At 52.0% G+C, this 20,771-nt stretch overlaps 1 protein-coding gene across 1 annotated transcript; it reads right to left on the bottom strand.

The window, feature by feature from the left end:
- Positions 1 to 9,787: 9,787 nt before the first annotated feature.
- Positions 9,788 to 18,597, bottom strand: LOC146584655 (actin-binding protein WASF3-like). The gene is made up of 9 exons (XM_085324232.1): positions 18,561 to 18,597; positions 16,794 to 16,952; positions 15,823 to 15,957; positions 14,917 to 15,070; positions 14,134 to 14,251; positions 12,792 to 12,967; positions 11,994 to 12,257; positions 10,827 to 11,218; positions 9,788 to 10,328 (listed from the first exon to the last, which is right to left on the bottom strand). The coding sequence occupies exons 2-9, from the start codon at positions 16,924 to 16,926 to the stop codon at positions 10,171 to 10,173; spliced, it is 1,530 nt and encodes a 509-aa protein (XP_085180358.1). The 5' UTR covers positions 16,927 to 16,952; positions 18,561 to 18,597; the 3' UTR covers positions 9,788 to 10,170.
- Between the last annotated feature and the right edge of the window lie 2,174 nt (positions 18,598 to 20,771).

The following is a 20,771-nucleotide window of genomic DNA, read 5'->3' as shown; positions in this document are numbered from 1 at the left end:
TGCCAAAGACAGCCCCACCACATCTGCAAGGCATCAGCACCACCACCCTGGCCTCCTGAGAGCACCAGATTTCTCCCCTCCGCAGCATGCTCACAGCCCGGCTTTAATTCCCTTGGAGCTATTGGGAATAAGGAAATACTTGTGCTGAGCTCCTGCTCGGGGAGGAGCGTGCCAGGTGGTGCAGCGCGAAGGCTAKCAGCAACCCAACAAGAGCAAGAGGGAGAACCTGGATACCTTAGCCACTACCCRGGGACTGTCTCCCCTTACGGAGACCCACCACTCGCACGTCCTGCCTGAAACTGCGGGCTGTTTGCCTCTGCCTTTCCCTCAGTTCACRCGTGCTCACCAGCTTCCTTCCCACTGCTTTCCACCAAAGAGCGCCAGCTCAGAAACCAGTGCCAATGTAGTAAAGCTTCACAACCGCTATCAAAACTGCCACCTCTGGATCCAGTGGGATCCACATGGGGAGAAACCACCCAGCAATGATGGCTTGTCCAGTGTTACCAAGCTCTGCTGGGACCATAGAAACCTCAGCTTCAGCTCCCCCTGCTTAATGCACTGCAGGAGTGGAGACATCCTGCAAGCCTTGCTACTACCTGGGGCATCGCTGCTGAACAAGGAAACAAACCTCCAGGAAGCCATGGGCTCCCCCAAGAGCTGTTTTCGGGGACCCCAAGATGGGCACTAAGCGGAGCTGAGCCAGAACAAGCCTGGACACTGCTTTTGCCTCATGTAAGCCCTGTTTTGAGGAGCAACAAAACACAAAGGCAAAGACTTGTCTGACTTCTACCCTTCCCAGTTTCCCTCTTGCTGCTCCTGACCAGCCTCTTCAAAGCAGTAGTCACTCAAACCTTGTGAAGAGTCCCATCCATCTGGAAAAGATGATTTTTTTGGCTCTTCAAGTAATTTTTAATGCTTGTCCCTGTAATCAGTAGAAAACTAACTGCATGTAAAGTGCTCTGGAAATATCTTCCCTGCAGTGTAAGAAAATCCCTGTAGCTCAGAAGAAGAGAAAAACATACATGGATATAGGCTACCCAGAGGATTTTCCTCACCTTTGTAGAAGGATAGATGCTGACACATTCCCTGTTTCCAAACTCCGATTTATAGCAATAGCACCTTTCACCCTCAAATCTCAAAGCGCCTCAGTAGAAATCAACAAGTCCTCAATGTGCATCATGGCAACTTCATCAGGCTCAAGGTCCACTGTGCTTTTAGAATAGGAGTTTTAAGATTTTTTTTTTCATGATAAGTGATTTTCTATTTGATAAGTGTTCCTGAAATATCAGGAATATCCAAACACAGGCAATAAGAAAAAAACAACGAGATTTAAAACCAGTGAGCTGGGGTTGGGCCTTCCAGGAGAAAGCACTTCCTAACATGGCAGGAGGCCAATCTCCCTGCCAAATTATGATGACGTGCTGCTTGCTCAGGTCTTATTTCCCCACTGTTTATAAACTCATTTTTGAAAGTGGTTATGGTGTCAGCTGCTCCATTTTTCAGTCACCACCTGGGCAGGATGGTCCAGTTGAAGGAGACCGAACAGCTAGGTCCTTCTGGAAATCATGTGTAAGCTTTTGGAACCCTCAGAGGAGCTACCCTACACCAACGGATACTTTTCAGAGGTGTTGGCCTTAACTTGAAAGAGCAGTTTGCAAACTGCAATCTGTGGACCATCAACGGCCTGTGAGGAACAGGTTGCTGGAGCCCCTGCCCTCTTCCTATTGAAACGCTTTAGAAGAGCCGCCCATCTTCACTTGCCTGCAGCTGTTTCACATCTTTCCCTCTCAGGTGTTTATTCTGGAGTAAATTTAATCTTTACTGTATTCGAGGCTCTCAGCAAAATCAGAAAAAGGACAGAAAACCTAAGGGAGAACAGRATCAAACTGCAGTGTCTGATCGGCAACGCTGAGCCTGCAAACTACCAGGTTAGCTTTGGAAGCAATCACATTGCAACCCAAGGAAGGGGATCAGGCAAAATCCCAGAATTATGGACCCACCGGACCAGAAGGGATCCCAGAGAGCACCACCACCCCTACACCCAGCACAGGGTCACTGACAGTGCTCCTTTTGGGTGTTTGTCAACCCAGTTCTCCATGGTGRAGACTACAACCAATTCCATTGCTTGTCTGTCTTTACCTTTTCACAGGTTTCCCTGATAGCTAATTTTACTCTTTTCTGCCACAGTTTAATTCTATGACTTTTTGTTTTATCCAACACAGACATGATGAACAGATTATCCCCCCTACTCTCCATCTCTTTGCAGCAGGTTTTACATACTTGATGATACCTGATGTACAGAGTGGCCGGAGCACATCTAAACAGCCAACCTAAGATGCCAAACTATTTTCTTTCCATCTTGTTTCCTYGATTCTTACTATGTTTKACACAGCTAAGTGGTAGAATTACCRTATGGAAGAAAGGGCCAACCTTGTCCCCTGAAACTGCATGCAACCATGGACTAGAGAGCTGGAGGAATCATTTCACACACTATAAGGATTAGAAGCCACCAAACACAAGAGTCTTCAGCAGATCTATGCATATTCCTACTAAGAACAAAAGGCTATCGTGGGACCTATGATCACTGTCCTGGAAAGCTGGCCAGCAAGGTACCCATGAGAAACTATCTATTAGTAAGGGAGATGTCTGTGGAAAGGGGAAGGCTAAGAATTTCTGATTTACCATCAGGTAGCATTATATGGACCTCTGTGGCTGTACCAACACAACGAAGAGATTAGTCCTGATAATAAGATGCCTACATTGCCTTCAAGGATGCCTTGGCCAAGCACACRCCATCTGCTTCTTACTTGCATGTTTCCTGCAGTGACAGTCTGTCTTCKTGCCCCTGCTGTTGCACAGTCTCCCTTTGCCTTGGGTCCCTGTGATAAAGCCAGAATTTCCCCCACCAGAGAACAACCCCGTTAGGGCAGATCACAGCGTGCCTCCTCCTGTTCAGTTTGTGGGCATAATATCCTGAAGTCCTTGGGACAAACCACCCGCTGGAATCCATAACTACTTGTCCTCAGCAAAACACAGGTACAATTTTCACTTGGAGAAAGTGAAGCTTGGATGATTAATCCTATAAAATTTGGGGCTGGATAAAGGACAATCAGATTCACCAAAAGAAAACCTTTCAGATCTTGAAAAGACTGAAGTGCATCAAAATCTAGGCTTTATGCAAATGCCTGAAGGAAAACTGTTTGTGTACGCTTACAGGGCACCTCACAAATTGTGTGGGACAGTTTTAATTCCTATTGCCTATCCATAATAGCATTCCTGGGGACATTTCCTATCACATACATGATGTACTATGGTCATCACGAATCAGAATCGCCCCACCCAATGTGTAGGTAAATGAGGAAAGGACCATCCAGGGGAATAGCTACCTGTTCGAAGAAAAAAATCAGCACGTCTCCCTGGGGAACCTAGTCTTGCTGCAACGTGGGCCACCAACTTCACCTTGCTGGCAGGCAGCCATGTGGCCCTGATGCTCTCGTGCTTTGCTCAGGCACTTCTGCGTAGTTACTGTGTAGGGACAGGAGGACCACTGACACGGCCGTCAGTGGGGGATGTGGGCATGGTGCTGACYGGGGCACTGAGCTAGGGGCTGCTATTGCTACTGACTACTGAAGTGGCATCATCCTCAAGGTCCCATTGCCCAGGCGAGTCACTCCTGCAATGACCACCACAGGAGAGGGTAAATTCATGGGCATGTAAGTGATTGAGCAGTTGTGTTTTCTAAAGTGCAGTGCAGGTTATATGGTCTTTGCTGTAAACTGTAAGCTCCTCAGGACAGAGTCCTTGCCCTTACTTTTATTTTTGTCTGTAAAGTGACATGCCAACCTATAATACTTTATCCCTAAAAAACAACAACAACAACTACAGAAAAACAATAATCATGGCGAAAATATAACCACATATGCTCCCCTTGCCAACATCTAGTGTCAAAGGACATTGTCCTCTTCACTGTGCGGACTGGGAGAGCTTTCCACAGGAGAGGCCCAGTAACATGCATGTGTCTCCCCATAGCATGCTGCAACTGGATTGTCTCCCCTAGGCTCACCATGCTCAGTCCTCAGGGGCACATCATGGTGAGAGAGACGGATCTGCTCCTGCCATACATGCAGCTCTGGAAAACACCTGCCAAAATGTCATCTCCTAGGCTATGAACTGTCTCCCTCCATACGAAGCTCTAGGATATTCATTGTTAAAGCTGAAGTGTTAATTCAGGCTCTGTGGCCAGGGACTGCCGTGAAGTCTGTGGACCCTGACCCACTGCTACACAGTGCTCACTCCCCGGTGACCTGAATTGTCACCTGTGTTACTGAAATTACTGCATTCAAATGGAAAAGCAGGATCAGACCTAAAACAGAAGGCATCTCCTTGCTAAAAACACACAAGTTCTGCTTAGATTGACCAGTGTCTTAAAAGAGGGACAAAGTCAAAAGAGTTGCAGGGAGGAAGTCTGAGGGCATTTATGTGCAGGGAGCTCTCTGGAGAGACTATGCTCAACGCTACATTTATTACCAGAATGAAAACTTCACAGGCCCAAATAGCTGCTAAAGTAGGAGACCTCATAGGATGTGATGTTCACTCTTCCCTACATCTCCTTCTGGGGTGGAAAATTAGAAACTCCCCCCAAACTTTTTTTTTTTTCCTTAAGGACATTGACCCACTAAGAACTGTTAGCCTCAAGAGCCAGGTCATCCAAATTAAGGGGAAGCTGGGGTGCAATGCTTAGATATGAACACTGCCAAACTTTTCACCAGTCTCAACAAAACTTTAGCTGGATCATCCTTCAGAACTGACATTATATTTCACAGGTAATGGATCGATTTACCATCAGCACAGATGTCTCTCTAAAGCCCCTTTTCAGGTAAATCAGATATATGCAAGAGGTTTTTGAGGGACCTCATAGACCAGAAGGCTTCCACTAATATCTACAAGCAGAATCAAAATAGTTTATTCTTTCACTGACTTTGGCCTAATTCATCTGTATGCATGTAGAATACTCTTCCCCCTGTTGGCAATCTTTTATTTATTATTTTTAATCTATGCCCATAAATTGGCAAGTAGGAAAAGGCAGATAAAATGGAAAGGGGAACTCTCAAGAGATAGGTTGGGCTCATTAAATGTTTGGCACTATGTGATTATCTGTTGTCAATAAAAGGCTGTTGCTATATTTTAATGTGGAACATGATACCTTAATGTACAGGAGAACCTCCTCAGCCCACTTTGGGTACACTTGAGAAAGAGGAGCAGTTCAATCATCTGTGATGTGAATTGTATTTTTAATGGCTGCCAAGCTAGATAAAATATTTAAATATTCACTTTTATATCAGCCCACATGGGGATTCRAGCGTTTCAGGTTGTATAACAGAGCATGGCCTACTTTTGAAAGAGTATACAGAAATAGGCACATATGTACAAAATCCTGAGCATGCAGCATGTGGGTCAAATACTCCGCCAGTGGTAATTAGGATAGCACAACTGACTGCAGCAGAGCTAACCTGCTCTAGACCACCCAAGGAGCTAGTGCTACTTGMTTTTGATTTCATAAACGACATGGGCAAGAATGGATGAGCACCCTTAAAATAAAGRTGGTCATCCTCGAAGGTGGCCGAGTCCCTCAACCAAAGGCAAATGAGGACGTTCAGCCTTTTAGCAGAGTTGGCCTTCCAGGAAACGGGTACCATCAGGTCAGGTGCCTAGGTACAGTGAAGTTAAAGGAGTCAAGGCAGTTTGTATCACTTGAAAAGCTGGATCACCATGTCTTCTCAAGCAGTGGGCAACACTGGGAGGTTATGATCCTGCTGATTTGCTTTGGAGTTTGGCATATGATTTGGGCTCCTTATTAGGTGGTGGGAATTCCCTTAAGCAGAGTGCAAGTGTTGTTGACATGTGCTGGGAGGTCTGAGGGAGGAGAAAATGGTGTGAGAGCATAAATGCACGAGGAAACGACAGCGCATTCTGCTCCTCCCGCAGTCATACGGTTTCCAGCTGCACATTCGCTCTGCAGATGTGACCCAGACATAGGGCAGACAAGGTCCGATTTACATGATTGTCAAGCATGTTGCCATGCAGTTGGCACTGACCCTGACAACGACAGGGTTAAATGATCTGACTGACTGCTGTCAATCTCAAACAGAGCAAAGTCACTACAAAGGTGACAGGGAAGTGGGAGGCYGCAGGGTCGATCCTGACCCACCGTGTGCCAACTTAGCAAGTCCTACTACAGCCATGGCTCAAGCTTATCACACGGTTTAATGTGACACACACAGTGCAGCTAGTGCATGAAAAGAAAAAGGACCCAATCACGAGCTGTGGTGCAACGCGGGGAAGAGCCCTGGTGCTGGAGCTGCCTCCCGTGCAAGCATCTCACAAAAATCCTATCAAGGCTGGGCAAGTGTCTTCACATCAGTGAAGGCTACCAGGATGCAGGCTTCTAGGGGAGTTCAGCATCTCTCTGATTTCTACCAGGATCAGCTCTGCTTCTGAGAGACCATGCAATGCAAARGTGACTTGAAACCATCTTCACTCCCCAACCTGCAGGGCCTGCTTTTGCATCCTTTCCTYCTGAGGAGGCGCTCCTGTCCTGAGCCAAGTGACTTTGTCTCTTTGCAGTTTAACAGGAATTTTGACACTGATGTGAATGGGAGAGGGACTGGCAGCGGCCAATCTCTAGGCAAACCCATGGATCAGACTTAAGTACCAGATCATTTAGAGTAAACCAGAGCAAGCCAGAGAAGCTGGTGAAGACACCCAGCTCCAAAACTAGCACAAAGCCAGGGGAAAACCAACCTCTGGGATTACAAGCCAGCAATGGGGCTTAGAGCTGAGCTTGGAGGCCCTGTCAAAGGCAGGGTTCCTCACTGCAGAYCTCTCACTGAATTGTCCCGTGGGTAAAACCACAGGGCATCCACAATGTATGGAAAGAAACTGCAGCCAACCTCCTACAAGGTCCTGGGGAAAGCCTCTTTGTAAGCCTTCTCCTTCCCGCGCACAGTCACACAGACCCAAGGGGCAATTGAGGCCTGCATGCAYACCCAAGTGCCCTTGTCCTCCACCAGGGAGAGACACCCCAGCACTGCCTAAGCCCCACATTTGGGTCCCCACAGCCTGCTCTGCAGCCTTTGGAGCTATATAACAGATAATGGCAGCTGCTACAGCCCTTCACTGTTCTTCTCTCTCTCTTTCGCAGTGCACAAAACATTATTACTCTTTTCAAATTCTCCAGATAAAACCAGTTTCTTGCCATACACAATCCACATCACAGTTGCATCTATATTAACAATACTTCACAATAAATACTAATAGGTGACCGTTTAAAGGTTATTCTGAACTCGTACAAGATTCTCTTTTGAACTTGCTCCAGGCCAAATCCCATCTGCCTTGCTAAGAAAAGCCCTTCACAGGCACCGCAGTGGCTATTTGCCTGGTTAGAGATACGGCCAAGAGTTTAGGCAGCCACTTCTCTGYATCTCTGGGTTTCCTCTAGCTCTGAACAGAGGGCTGATGTCAGAAGCAAGAGCCTTCTTCTATGCAGGCTGAGGCAGAAACTGGGATTGATCTGCTATSGCCAATCTCATATTCCAAGGTCTTTCTCCGAAGTTCAGAGTGTCCATCCCTACAAGCTGAGTCAATAAGCACCCAAGGAGCTTAAATGGCAGCAGCGCTGCCAAGATATGAAATTCTGAGGTTAAATCTAAGGATTTTCTGTGCAGCTACTACTCTGGTAATCAGCTGAACTGAAGTCAATGGGAGTTTTACCTAAGTAAAGGGAAAATCAGATCCAGTTAGGTCACAAGGACATGGCCAAAGACTGTAGAGAACCAAAGATTCATTGGCAGTGTGGCATACTTTGTTTCCCACCCTAAATCCTTTTCAAATACATCCTTGCTCTCTCCCATATTCAATGCTACTTCTTGGTTCAAGCTCCAAACTCAGGCCTGCAACGCAGACATGATGCTGTACCCCACTTCTAGGAGCACATCCTTCTCCACTAGGCCCTACTGAGATTTCTTTGTCCCTTACTCCCACTTCCACGCAYACTCACATGGCAGCATCCACTCAGGCTGCCCACCACTGCCAAATATACTGCTCCTGAGACTGACTCAGAGGCTTGCTGTGGGTGGAGAGACACGTGGTGTGCTTCTAAGCACTGCCCATATCTCACCTGAAGGAGTCAGTGGGATGCGGAGATATGGGAAGTGTCAAATCTAAGGGACAGAGAATATTTTGCATTAGTCAGCATAAGTGATGGCTTATGGTGACGTTTCTTAGCTCACAGAACAACTAGGTGAAGGGAGATGGAGGCTGTGTTCAATTCACCTCACTAAGAAGGGTTTCTCGCCAGCGGGAAAACAGATACTTGGGGCATCATTCAAAATTAACATTTCTCAGGTGAATTGAAGCATCAGCCAGAYGATGCCTCTATGAGCTTTTTGGGTCCCAGACAATTCCTCCCATCTCCTTTTCAGGTCTATTCACTTCTAGGTTATTCAAAACTCTAGGGCTTTTGCAGCCCTCAGCTATTTGACCTTCACCTACCTGGCCTTTGGGAAAGCCAGGGAGATGGGCCCAAAGTCAAAATCCTCACCAGAAGAGAGGCGACGTGGAGATTCAATCTCCCCCCATTCAGACTCAGTACATGGGAAYGCTTTTGCTGGTGAACCGCATAGGTCTCTTGTAAGGGAGGGCCCCTGCATGGCCAGACATGCCAATCAGACAGGTTTGTGGCTGACACTGGCTTATTTTCTGCTGGTCAGAAATCACTTCCAGGTCTCTGCAAATTCTTACTCTTGACTGTGATATTTCAGTGTTTCACACCCATTCATTCTGACTTCCCATGACTCCTCCTTTAATAGCTGCATGAAGAGGCTTCTGTGAATCACTCTCTATTTTGATGAATAAACTAAAGAACACGCGCCGGTATTTTCAGCATCGTGGCTGAGGCCTGATTCTGCCAGGCTCCCTCGTCAGTGCCTCGCTTTGCTGAACGCCACCCCCAGGACTCTCGAGGAGGAAGAGGAAGGGAAAGAATCAGGTCTGCAGTGATTAGTGCACCAGATCTGAGATAATCTCAACCACCCCAGCACAGTTCGTGGAACTCCAAAGTGCAAATCCAGAGAACAAGAATAAACTTTGCTCTCRCTTCCTTTCACTGGTTTGGGTTTACCTAAAAGCAGCATTTTATCTAATTAATTTATTTTYAAATAACAATAAAATGGTATAGCACTATGGCCAGTAATAGTAGGGCTTCAGGAAAATGCCCTGGACAATGCAGCTCTCCTGCTCCTTGCAGGTAGCCCACTTTACCACCCCGAGGAGGCCACGTATTGCACCCCCAAAGCAGTGACAAATGCTTTGTTTCCTTGCTAACTACGAAAGAGCAGCTGTTAATGTGGTTTTTGCTGGCCTTGCCTTGAACTCTTTTCCYCCAGAAAAGTAGCCCTAAGGATGGAAACATGTCACATAGGTCTTGGTCATCTCCTGGAGTGCTCCGGAGAGTGGCAGCACAACCCAGTGACCGCCTCCTCCACCCCCATGACCGTGGTGAAACACAGTGCTCTACTCCACAGGGAAAAGGAGCATGTGTCCACGTGCAACTTCCAGAGCAGAGGACGGGGACTGGCCCTGACCCACGCAGCCCAACCCCCCAACTTCAGACCCAGAGCAAATGTGACCAAGAGCGTGGCCGTTTAAATGGCCTTGACCAAATGGTGATATCAGCTATCGAAACAGGTTTCTTTTCCAGTAGCTTCCCATTACAAATTTAATACCTAGCTGAAAAGACACTGTTGTCCCTCAGTTTAATTTCTCTAAAAAATATATTGCAGGCCAGCCTCTGATCTTGCTTATGCAGATGTAAATCTGGAGTAAATTTATTTACTGGGCTTCATAGTGTTCTCAACTTCATTAAACATGAAGGTGCTGCTAATTGCTGTTACCATTGCCTCAGAGGTGTATCTTGCCACTCTATATCCTCCAGTGGCAATGCTGTCAGAATTTTTTTCAACATAGTGTAAAAGCAAAGYTCCTGAATAAGTGGGGCTAATTGCAGACCATGGTTGGCATTGACTTTTGGGAAAGGCGCCTATACACACCTGATGTGGAAAAGTGGTGCATAGAGTGGAGGAGCTACCATCCAACACAGCATCCCAGGCTCTCTTAATCTGACCACTCATTATCGTCCAGTTCTGAGTCATCGTCAGACTCACTGTACTCCACTGCAATCCGGCGGGAGAGGATCGTAGCCACGTCATTGCCCACAGGCTCTTTCTTGGCCTCTTGCTCCCACTGCTCCTGRACTTTCCGGAGCTGAATTCCTGCAATAGAAAATGTGGAAAATGTTTAGGGATAACATGTCCATTGCCTACGAGCGCGTGCAACCGTACTGAACTAGCAGCCACCTAGGTTAAAAGTGCTGGCTGAGATAGGAAGGACGGCAAACTCCTACTGGAGGGATACACGTGATTATAAAGCTGCAAGCCTCCTCCATTCAACCTGAAGGTTTGCAGTAAGCAGGAAGGGAAAATAGAAGACTTGTTGCTGATTATATCATCAGCTACAAACTGAAAGGAGGCCAGCGCATATGGGAGATCTGCTGGACCTCCTTGTGGTACTCTGTACAGTCTCCAGCGATGGATTTCTCCACATTCCCAGCAAAGAATATGTTTCAATGTGAGCAGTGGTGTTTCCTGACATTCACGTTTGCTCAGCTACAGGCTCTCTCTCCTGCTTCTCCCACCTACAAATAATTTCTGCGTCCTTGGAGGGTCCATCTCCACATTCCCTCTGCCAYCAGCCCCATGGCTATAACTCACCCCTGCGGATGGCAGCAAGCAGGTCGCTCCTGGCGTCGCTCATGGGGATCAGTGGGATCTGCGGTTTCCGAGGCTCCACGGTGACGGCCGGGGGCGAAGCCGAGTGAGCTGGTGAGGCAGCGACGGCAGGGGGACCCGGTGGAGGTGGAGGGGGCGCAACAGGGGGCCCCATGGGGCCAGTCTGCGGTGGGGAAGCAGAGTAGGGGCAGGGCGGAGCGGGAGGTGGCGAGGGTGCATACGAGGGGTGAGCTGCGGAGGGCCCCGCGCCGGGTGCCAGGGCGGGGGGCGCTGAGATGGGGCTGTCGAAGGCAGTCTGAGCAGAGGGGATGACGGGCGGTGGGGGTGGAGGAGCCGGCGGCACGAAGTATTCTGCCATCGGCATCTGCTGCTGGCTGCAACGGGAGGACCAAAAGCACATCAATAGCACAAGCAAGACCTTCTGCTAAAGGCAGCCAGGAACCCCACCTCTGGATACCTCTATGGGCCAAACTGTTGCCTTGGTTTGCTTTTGACCCGTATGTAAGCTCTACCTCAGGTTTTACAGCCCTAGGGAATGGACATGGGGAAGGCTGCCAACAGACAGGACTACAGGACACATGGTGGAGGGAAGCCAGCCAATGTCCTGGAAAAAAACATTCGCCTCCAACCACCTTACCCATAACTCCTATAGGATAAGAGTTGGCCAGGGTAAAGCGCTCCACTCAGCTGTACCTCAGCTGTGTTCGGATAACATGAAGTTATCCGAAAGAGTGCTCCTRGTTGATTTGGCCCCAGCTCTCATGGCACTGACAGACCCTATCAGCAGYTTTGAACCATGCCACCTGCAGAGGAGGTCTTGAGCAGGTGCTGGGAGCTGCATCTAGCACGTCCTACTGCTGCAGCACTGCCGTGAGCCCAAACTGTCTCATGGTGCCCTAGGAGGAAYGGGTCAGCCTCCCACAAAACACCTTCCTGAGTGGCTGCTGGGTTTGCTGGCACTGTGAGCAGAGCACTGGCGGGACTGGGAAGACAGCCTACGTGTTTCACATTAGGATGGCTGAGGGACGGGCACTATCTTGCCCAGMTTCCCTCCTAGGCCTGCCAACCTGTCAGCTTTGCAAATCACTGGCTGTTACTACATGGGGCAGGACAAGGCTCAGAATAAAAGAGGCAGGTTAAAGTCCATACCCATAATCCTTGACTAAGTGAGGTCTTGGTCCGTTTAATATAGCTTCTGGAGGCTGYGGCATGTGGGGCTGCTGGATGCGGTTGAGGCTGTTCTGGCGGCTTCCTGCTGCTGAGGGCCTGTAGACATGTTCCTGGGTCTGGTTAGCCACTAGAACGACCTCCTTGTTGTCTGCCGCCAGGTGGGAGGCTGGAGTGAGCATCTGCTGCGCGGGGTGGTTAGGGCTGGCTGGATATGAGTGATCGGCTGCRTCAGATGCGTAAGATCTACGGCACACAAAACCACCAAAGGTTGTACTCCTGGATGGAAGGTAGGACGGGAGGGGAGATGTGGAGAGCTCAGGGCAATATGATGGCACCAGCTGGCATCTGGGGCCAGTGCAATGAAACACGGGGGGTAGCCACAAAAATACAGACATGCAAGAAAGCACTGAGACAGCAGAGGGTAGGAAGACACCAACAGAACTGGACTAGTCTCTCGCTGTTGCAAATCTGGGTTCACAYTTTCCCATAGCTCCTAAAGGAAACATGCTCTGACCTTCTCTSCCTGCAGAAATCTCAACACCAATGCTGTACTAGGCTGGCTTCTGAGGGCCGCGACACCGCCCTGGGAGGCAGAGGGAAGAGTGCTACGTATGAAACTCCACAGGTTTATGGCTTACTGCCCTAGCCTTTTTTGCTAGCCTATGAGCCGTTCCCTGCTAGGGACTACGTGTCCACCCAAAGACTGAGAAGAAAAAAGAAAGGTGAAGAAAAGCAAAGAAAATCCAGTAAGCTAAATGTGTAATAGATAAAACCTGCCTATTATCTGGGGACAGTGATCCTTCCGATGATGCCATGTGATATGGGGATGGTGAGAACCTGTTATCCGGTCGAAACTCTTTATCATACGCCATCATGTTCCACTCCAGGCGCCGGTTACGGGCTTTCCTCACTTTCTTCACCTCCCGGGTGGAGTCTTCCACTAACCGCTGCTCCTAAGGGCAGATRAGCAAGCCTATTAGATACTTGCAGCTATGCAGGCCCAGAGCTGCACATGCTGCAGTGTGAGCTGCAAGAGGATGCTGTGTATCTGGACTTGGTAGGACCCATTCTATAAAGTGCTGGTCAGTGGGTACGAGGAGCTGCATCAGGAACGGTCCTTGCCCAGACRCTGAGGCCACAGGCACCACCAGACCTGCTCAGAACGTATTCTCTAGCCTGATGGGACAGGGCAGGAGTAGAGCAATAAGGCTGGGATGCGAGAGCCTAAAGCGCAGGYATGTCTGGGATAGATATCTCCAGTAGATATCAACTTTGCAAGCTATAATTGATTTATTGCTCTGGATACAACCCAGAGACCTACTACAGCCCAAGCAGGGATCAAATCTACCTGCAGATTTGGAAGCCTGGGTCAGACTGCTGACAAGCTGGAGGCACCAGAGAGCTACCTCTTCCCTGCCAACTTGAGCCTACACCTCACCCAGAGGAACCTAGTGCATGTCAGGCAGGCCCTAGCCAGGTAAAATGGGAGAATAAGTGGGAACATCACATGTGAGGAAGGAGCACAGAAGAAAAGTGGTTTTGAACASATCCCCGGGCTCCTTAAACGCTCTGCAATGTATGCTTGTGTGAGGGGGCTCTGCTGATTTGAACAGAATCTCCAGATTTCCTCCCTCATATCTACTCAGAGCCCAATCTCTCCTAGCTTTTTTAGCCAGGGGTGTGCCAGGCAGTGTGCATGAGTCCAAGAGGAACACCTCGGGTGTGACCAGGTATYCAGGTCAGCTGGATACCCTGAGATTCAGCATTATGAGAAATCGGTGCAAGGAGCAAACCAGGGAGCTCCTCACAGAGGCCATTGCTGAGGCTCCTTCAAGCCTGGTCTGGTCACTAGGGAAACCCCAAACCTAGCATTTTTGGAGCTCCATTTCCAYCTCAAGTCCTTCAGACCATAAGTAATGCAGAGGCAGCAATCCTCAGCACTAGCAAATGACCTTTCAGAGCCAGCATGGCCGCACAGGGTTTATGGGGACTGAGGCAACATGAGGACATCCTTACTTCAGGAGGGGGAGAGAGCCCAAGAGAAACTCCAAGTAGAACACATGAATTCACAGTTAGCCTAATTTCCAGTCCTACTGGGGATCCTCTTTTTGCCCTTTACCTTCTGTCTGCGCTTCTCCTTTCTCTTGTCTTCGGTTGCCTGCAACATCTTCTCTTTCCATAAGTTGAAGAAATAGGAGGGGTCAGTATAGAATTTGAGGCCATCCTTCTTGTCGTCCCTGGAGGTATTTGGGGAGGGATGAAGCGAGTTATTAGCCACTGGACGCAACCTCAGGGGAATTTCAGTGCTATCTAGAGCCGTGCACGGATGGATCCAGTACTTGGGAAACTTGGCAGCCCAGTCCCTCGCCCCTCCCACCTGCTGTCACTGCCAGCCCATAGCCCTCCCTGCTAGCCCTGTACTCCATTCTCTCTCACTTCATCTCCTGCAATGTGGCACAGCTCAGGCTTTACACACAGGCCACTGGCTCCGGTAAGAAGAGGGACATCACAGCACACAGCATTTGAGCATTATGGGCTAACCAGCTAATCCAGCAACCAAGGAGACCCCATCGTTTTCTGGAGAAGACCTTTGCCAGACCTGAAGAGTGGGGTTTGGATACAGTCAGGGCTGTAGGCTTTCAGGCACCCACRAATGTGTGGTCGCTCGTTATACAATGGAGGCTGTAGCACAGCAACACGAGACAACGGTGAAARCAGCCTCTTAAAACTGCTTAAGCTTTAAGAGCAAATGGGTCGCACCTCTCTGATCACTTGCCTATGTATGACCCTGCGGGTGCCCCACGGCTCCCTGTCACCGCCTTGCCGGAGCAAGCGCAGGCCAAAGGAGCACGGGGAAGCTGGGCAGGGCTGCCCCAGGAGCAATGCTGTGGCCTGGCCTTACCTGTACGGTGTGAGGATGTTGAGTGGTGGGGGCTTGTCGCACCGCTGGTACATCTCCATCACCGGGTTGGGAATGGAGTTGCGAGACACGACCTGCTGGTTCTGCACCGTCGAGCTCTTGAACGCTTTCCGCATGTTAATGTCCTGCAGTGAAACTGGGGGCACAGGAAGGAGACAGAGTCAGCAGGGAGCCACGCACCACGGMTTCAGCACGGTGCCATGTCTGGGCCCCACTTGCGGCTGCAGCACCAGCTCCTGATCCCAGCCCCAAGCCCTGAGTGCAGGGCTCCCACACACCGGGACCGTGCCTTGTGCATACAAGGGGAATTCTTCTGGGAGGGCACTGGCAAGGAAGACCTCCTGCAAGGTCCAGGAAGGAGGCTCTGAGCCCATCTTCCCAGAGGGCTGATGGCTGTGCTCTCCCAGGAGACACAGAGAAAACAAGACTCTGCAAGGTCTTGGGTTTTGCTGAGACTAGCAGTCGACTGGAAGGACTGTCTGACCTCCAGCTTTGAGATAGTCTCCAGCTAAGCAGGACTGAGGAAGAGGAAAYGTTACCCGCCAGGTGCAAGTATCTTGTACTGCTGATGGATGGAGGATTTTTGGAGAGCTTGCTTGCTTGTTGCCCCTCTCCACCCTGGGCTAAGGGCTTGGTCCTGTGGGTTTCACAGCTCCCTCCCTCTGGCCAGGCAGAACCAAGGATGACACCCATCACTTTTAACCTGAACGTGTCCTTTCAAAATAGGTCCACAGACCGTGCAGGGCTCACATTGCCCATCTGAACGGGGATGCACTTTTCACTGCCTTCTCCTCTGCCTCCGTGGGGCAAAGTTAAAAACGAAATCGCTGCCCAGCATGGCCTTACCGGGCTGCCTGAGATCCACCCAGCAGCCTCACAGCTCCCTACCTTCCTCCACGGTGGAGTCCAGCTGCGTTACTTTGATCACCAGCAGGTCCACCCTCTCCTGCAGCGAGTTCATCCGCATGTAGAAACTGTTGGCTTCATTGAAGAGCTCCCCAAAGATGTCTTCGGCGTGTCTGCCTGCCGGGCCAAACGGGAAGGGGGGCACGGCATCAGCAAGGCCGGCGAGGCCGCGCCGGCGCAGCTCGCTGAGCCTCTCCCGCGCGCGCCAGGCGCGAGCACAGGCCACGAGAGGCCCGACCTCCCCACCCTTTCCCAGTTGCATCTCCCAGTTCTTTTCTGCGAAGCTCAGTGCATTTTGGGGCTGGTTTTTTGTCCCGTGGGGGAGGTTTGGATAACGCCGCTTCCCTGAGCGTTGCTGACACCTGCAGGCTGCAGCTGAGAAACGGTTTTAAACACAACGGTGCTACCAGGGCAGCCTGAGCTATTTGGGCTTTCTTCCAAAAAAAACATAAATCGAAAGGTTCCCAAGAGCAAGGCGCTTTTGACAGAAGCGGCCCTCGGGGCTCTCGGCGCSGGAGCGCCCGGCTTCGCCGGTTCGGTTTTGGTTCCCCTTTCCGCTGGAGGAGCCCATCGCGGGGCCCTGTGCGTGCGTGCGTGTGCACGGGTGTGCGCGTGCACGGGTGTGCGCGCACACGCGTGCCGCGGCAGCTCCTGTGCGGGGAGAAACCCGGCCGCTTTGGCGCCCGCGTTGGCCCTGCCCTCCGCTSCCCTCGGCTCGCGCCGGGTTTGCTTTTTGCCTTCCCGAGCAGCTTCGCTCCGTCACGGATCCTCACCGAGGTCCAAACCGGCCCCGCGGCCAGCGTATCCGCAGCTCCCACCCCCTACATAACCCCCCCCCGGTGAAACTCCCGCCGCGTCGGGCTCTCTAGAGGCTCGCGAGCTCCCGCCCGAGCTGCCCGCCGRCGCCGCTCGCCCTCCGGCCCGGCCCGGCCTCCGCGCGCTCCCGCACTTACTGAGGCTGCCCAGCTGCTTGATGATAGCGGCCAGCGTGCTGTTGGTGACGCACTCGAGCTCGCTGGTCACCCCCTCGGGCAGAGCCCCCCGGCACAGGTGCCGGGGCTCGATGCTCCTCTTCACCAGCGGCATCCCGGCGGCGAGCCCTCACCGGTGCCCTGCGCCGGCGGCGAGGAGGAAGCGGTCAGCGCCCGGCCTTCCCTTTCTCCCGGAAAAACACCCCGGGGAGCAGCTCACCGCCCCGCGCGGCGCCCCGCTCCGGACCGAAGGACGGGCAGGGACGGAGGCGGCCGCGCGGCGGGCCGATGGGCTGCAAAGGCCGCTGCCATCCTCAGGGCTGTTATAGATGTATTATATACATACACACACGCATGCACCCCCCCCATCAGCAGAAAGGACAAAAAACAGGGGCCCACGGCCAGGGCGGGCAGCAGGACCGAGCAGCGGCGCTCCGAGCCGGCGCAGCCGAGCGCAACGCGGCGGCATTTTTCATGCGCGATCAGCAAAATCGAGTGTGGCGTCGCGCCGGCTTTTCCCAGCGCAGCAGCTCGTGAAGCGCTTTTGCAGCCGGCCGCCCGTCAGCCCGCGCTCACGGCCGGCGGCGTCGCCAGGCTGCCGGCCGGACACCGATGCCGATGCCCTCCGGGATGGGTGGGCTCTTCCTCGCCGGAGAAACGAGCATGATGGACAGGACAGCRCTGYAGAGCCAGCAGGAAGCTGGCAATGGCCCGAGGCCGTCACGCAGCGGTGCGGGGTGGGGGGGGGGCTTATGTGACACAAATGCAGCAGGTCTCAGCTCGGCTCGGAATAGAGCAAAACCAGGTGTATCTCCGATATTGAAACTGGGCAGAATTGGATCCCTTGCGTACAAGCACCGGAGCAAAGCAGCCCTCCCCGCTCCCGAAACTGCCCTGCCGAGCCGCTGGGGCAGGCTGAGGACTGCTGCTTTCGTTATTTGGCAGAGCTCCCCCCGCTCCCGGGCTGGCGGCAGGAAACCCGAGTAACGAGCATCGGCAAGGAGCAGGAGCGCAACGGCAGCCGGGCGGCGGGCGGCCGGCCCGCGCGTAGCGCCCACACAAGCCGTGGTGGAGGCTGGCCCGGCCGGCTCGCGACGCAGGGCCCGAATTCCCTCCGCCGTGGCACCGCCCCGTCAATAGGATTGCTCTGACTACGGAACGGGAGCTAAATCCCCCCCGTCTTGCATCCCCGCCAACCCCCCCTCCCCGGCTTTAGCAAAATCCTGTTATGCTTTGGCAGGCAAGGAAAAACAGCTTATGAGCGTAGACGCTAATAACTGGGGGCAGCCAGGCACCAGCAACGSAGCCAGTAACTCCGGCTATCTCGGGAGCCAGCAATCTGCAGAGTTCACATTTTTTGGCCCAGCCGCGCTGGAGCAGAACAGTTTCCTGTTGATACCACCTGGTCCCACTTCCCGCGAAGTCCGGTTGGGCTTTGCAGCGGGCTCTCCGCACAGGCGGCGCCAGCGCCTCGCTTTTCAAATGCAAATCCGCGTCAAGAGCCCCCCTCGACAAAACAGCACGAAACCGCTCCGAAAAATCGTTAACACAGCGCTTCCGAAAGGGCCGGTCTGCTCCCGGGGCTGCCCGCGCGWGCAGCCCCCTCAGCCGGAGGTGGTGGCGAGGCAGCCCGCCGGAGCGGCTCGCCGGGGGCACCACCGGCTCCCCCGCGAGCCCCTGGCGCAGTACTGCTCAACGCCGGCACACCACATCCCCCCTCCAGAGCCCCGTGTCCCCAGCTCGGCTCACCACGGCTGCGCGGTTTTAAGGGCTTCGTCGTCCTCAGGGTTAAGGAATTCTTCAGGCACTTGGAGGAGATGTTGCAAACTTGGTCAGACCAAACTGAGYTTGTTTCAGCGCCTGCCAAAACCACAAGCTCGGATCACGCCTTGTGAGAGCAGGGAGCCACGAGGCTCATCCTCACGTGTTCGTGGCTCTCACCGGCTCGTCCTGAACACATCCTCTCCCTGCAGAACAAAACTTTGGGGACCTTATTGTACCTGCCTCCCAAATAAACTTAGAGGCTTCCCCCAGCTGTCCACTTTTTGGCTGAGAAAACTTCCATCACATCGTTTCCGGGGAGTCTTTTGATATCTGTGGTTAAAGGTCTATTTTGGCCAGATACGAATCCTCTTCCCAGGCACTCCTCCGCCTCACACCGGTGCACGGTTTTCCTGGGATGCCCGCGCGAGCCGAAGGGGCCATGGCAAACGGGTAGCAATGCACAGAGACCAGCAGGCCTGCGTACACGTCCCGAAACAGCGCGGCTCTCTCTGCTCATGGCCAGAGGAGCCAGCGCCCTTCCAGGACTGAAGTCATCTCCCTGACGTTTGCAAAGGAAGGGAGTAGAGAGCTCCACAAAAACTTGCTATCCTTCTACTTTCTGCACGGAGGACCATGCGAAAGAGGTGAATAACTGATATAACTGATACAACTTACCTTCCTCCCGCTTCCTAGCCAACTCTGYTCAGCTGCCATATGCTCCCACTGACTTGCTGAAAAACACAGTTCCCCTTATGTGTCACCACCAAAACCGGTGCCTGGTGCCAGGGCTGGCGTCAGGTCCCTGCRGCAGGGCTCGAAGGCGGTTGTGCAGGGACAGCCGACCCGTGCCCAGGGGACCCGGCCCCAGCAAGGCCACGAGGCCCAGTGACACCAGCCTCAGAGCCACGGGAGATTCCCTGGAAACTACCACAATGGCCAAGGCTGTCAGTCAAAACTCTTYAGGGGTCACAGAATTTGCTGCGGTTGACACAGGCTGTTCAGTTCCTGTTGTCCTGCAGCCTGGCTGGGCTGGTGGCCAGCCAGGGGACAGGAAGGCAAAAGAGGAGAGCATTTAATGAGCTGTCAGGGCCCAGCAATTACAAGCTGGGCACAAAGAGCGATTCTCAGCATTCACCAGGGAACTGGTGCCCAAGCCCCAGCAGTACGTGCAGCCTGCACCCGTCGGGACAGGACCAGAAGGAATAAGCAACACGTAACAATGAGCAGAGGGAAACAAAATTGAGAGGTGAATCTAGACCCCTTTCAAGCAGCCCAACACAAAGTTACATGCTGAAGGACAAGGGATGGAGGCTGGATTTGCAGGAGATGGTCCTCAGTTGTGGGTGGTGACACAGCCCGTCCCCAGATCGAGGCGTTTCTACTCCAGGTAAAAACTGGGGTCCTACATACATTTCTGATGGCCATTGGGTCACTAAAGGAAACTTAAGGGAATGGGAAAAAAAGAAAGAAAGAAAGAAAGGAAGGAAGGAAGGAAGGAAGGAAGGATTTGAGGTCTGAAAAAATTCCCAGCAAGGATAGACCTACAGACCATCAAAGAATTTAGCCTAGAAAAAGACTGGCATGTGATTTGGTCACCACATTTGAGAACATACCATGGGAAAACATGCCTGGAGAAAAAGRATCCCTTTAATCTCCTCCAAAAAGCCTTAGAAAGAGCAAGCCTTGAGAGCTTCCAGCAGAAAAAGTCAAGGAGACTTTTCCCCACATTTTTAACWGATAAAATGACTGTCCCCAGAACAAACTGCCAAGGGAAGTGGAGGCATCTTGCCKCTTCATTAGTGGCATCAGATACCCCTCTGTACCTCAGGAAAGAGACTGAGCTCAGCAGAAAGGTAAATGAGTGAACCTACACAGCCAGGGCAAGTCATTGAGGCATCCCTCCTTGCCTTGAACTCCCTGCAGCGAAAACCCCACTGCCTTGCTAGCTAGCCCTCATCATGAGCTGGCTGGCTGGAAATGAGTCACCACTGCTTGGGACATCTGGGACACCCCAACTACGAAGCTCCGCTGTGCCTCCATGCGGGCAGCCAATACTGTGCCTCAGACTCCCTGGACAGATGGACATGTATTGTATACAGGCTAGGAAACCTCAGCTCTGATAGAGGCATGGGACATCCCCAGAGCCAGCTTAACCCTGACCACACACTGCTTTATCCCTCTCTGAAGATCCTTGAT

This window comes from Rhea americana, unplaced genomic scaffold, assembly GCF_003343005.1.
Source record: "Rhea americana isolate MKP2758 unplaced genomic scaffold, rheAme1 scaffold_90, whole genome shotgun sequence".
In the NCBI taxonomy this organism is placed as follows: Eukaryota; Metazoa; Chordata; class Aves; order Rheiformes; family Rheidae; genus Rhea; species Rhea americana.
This window is presented reverse-complemented; position numbering and strand designations above follow the sequence as displayed.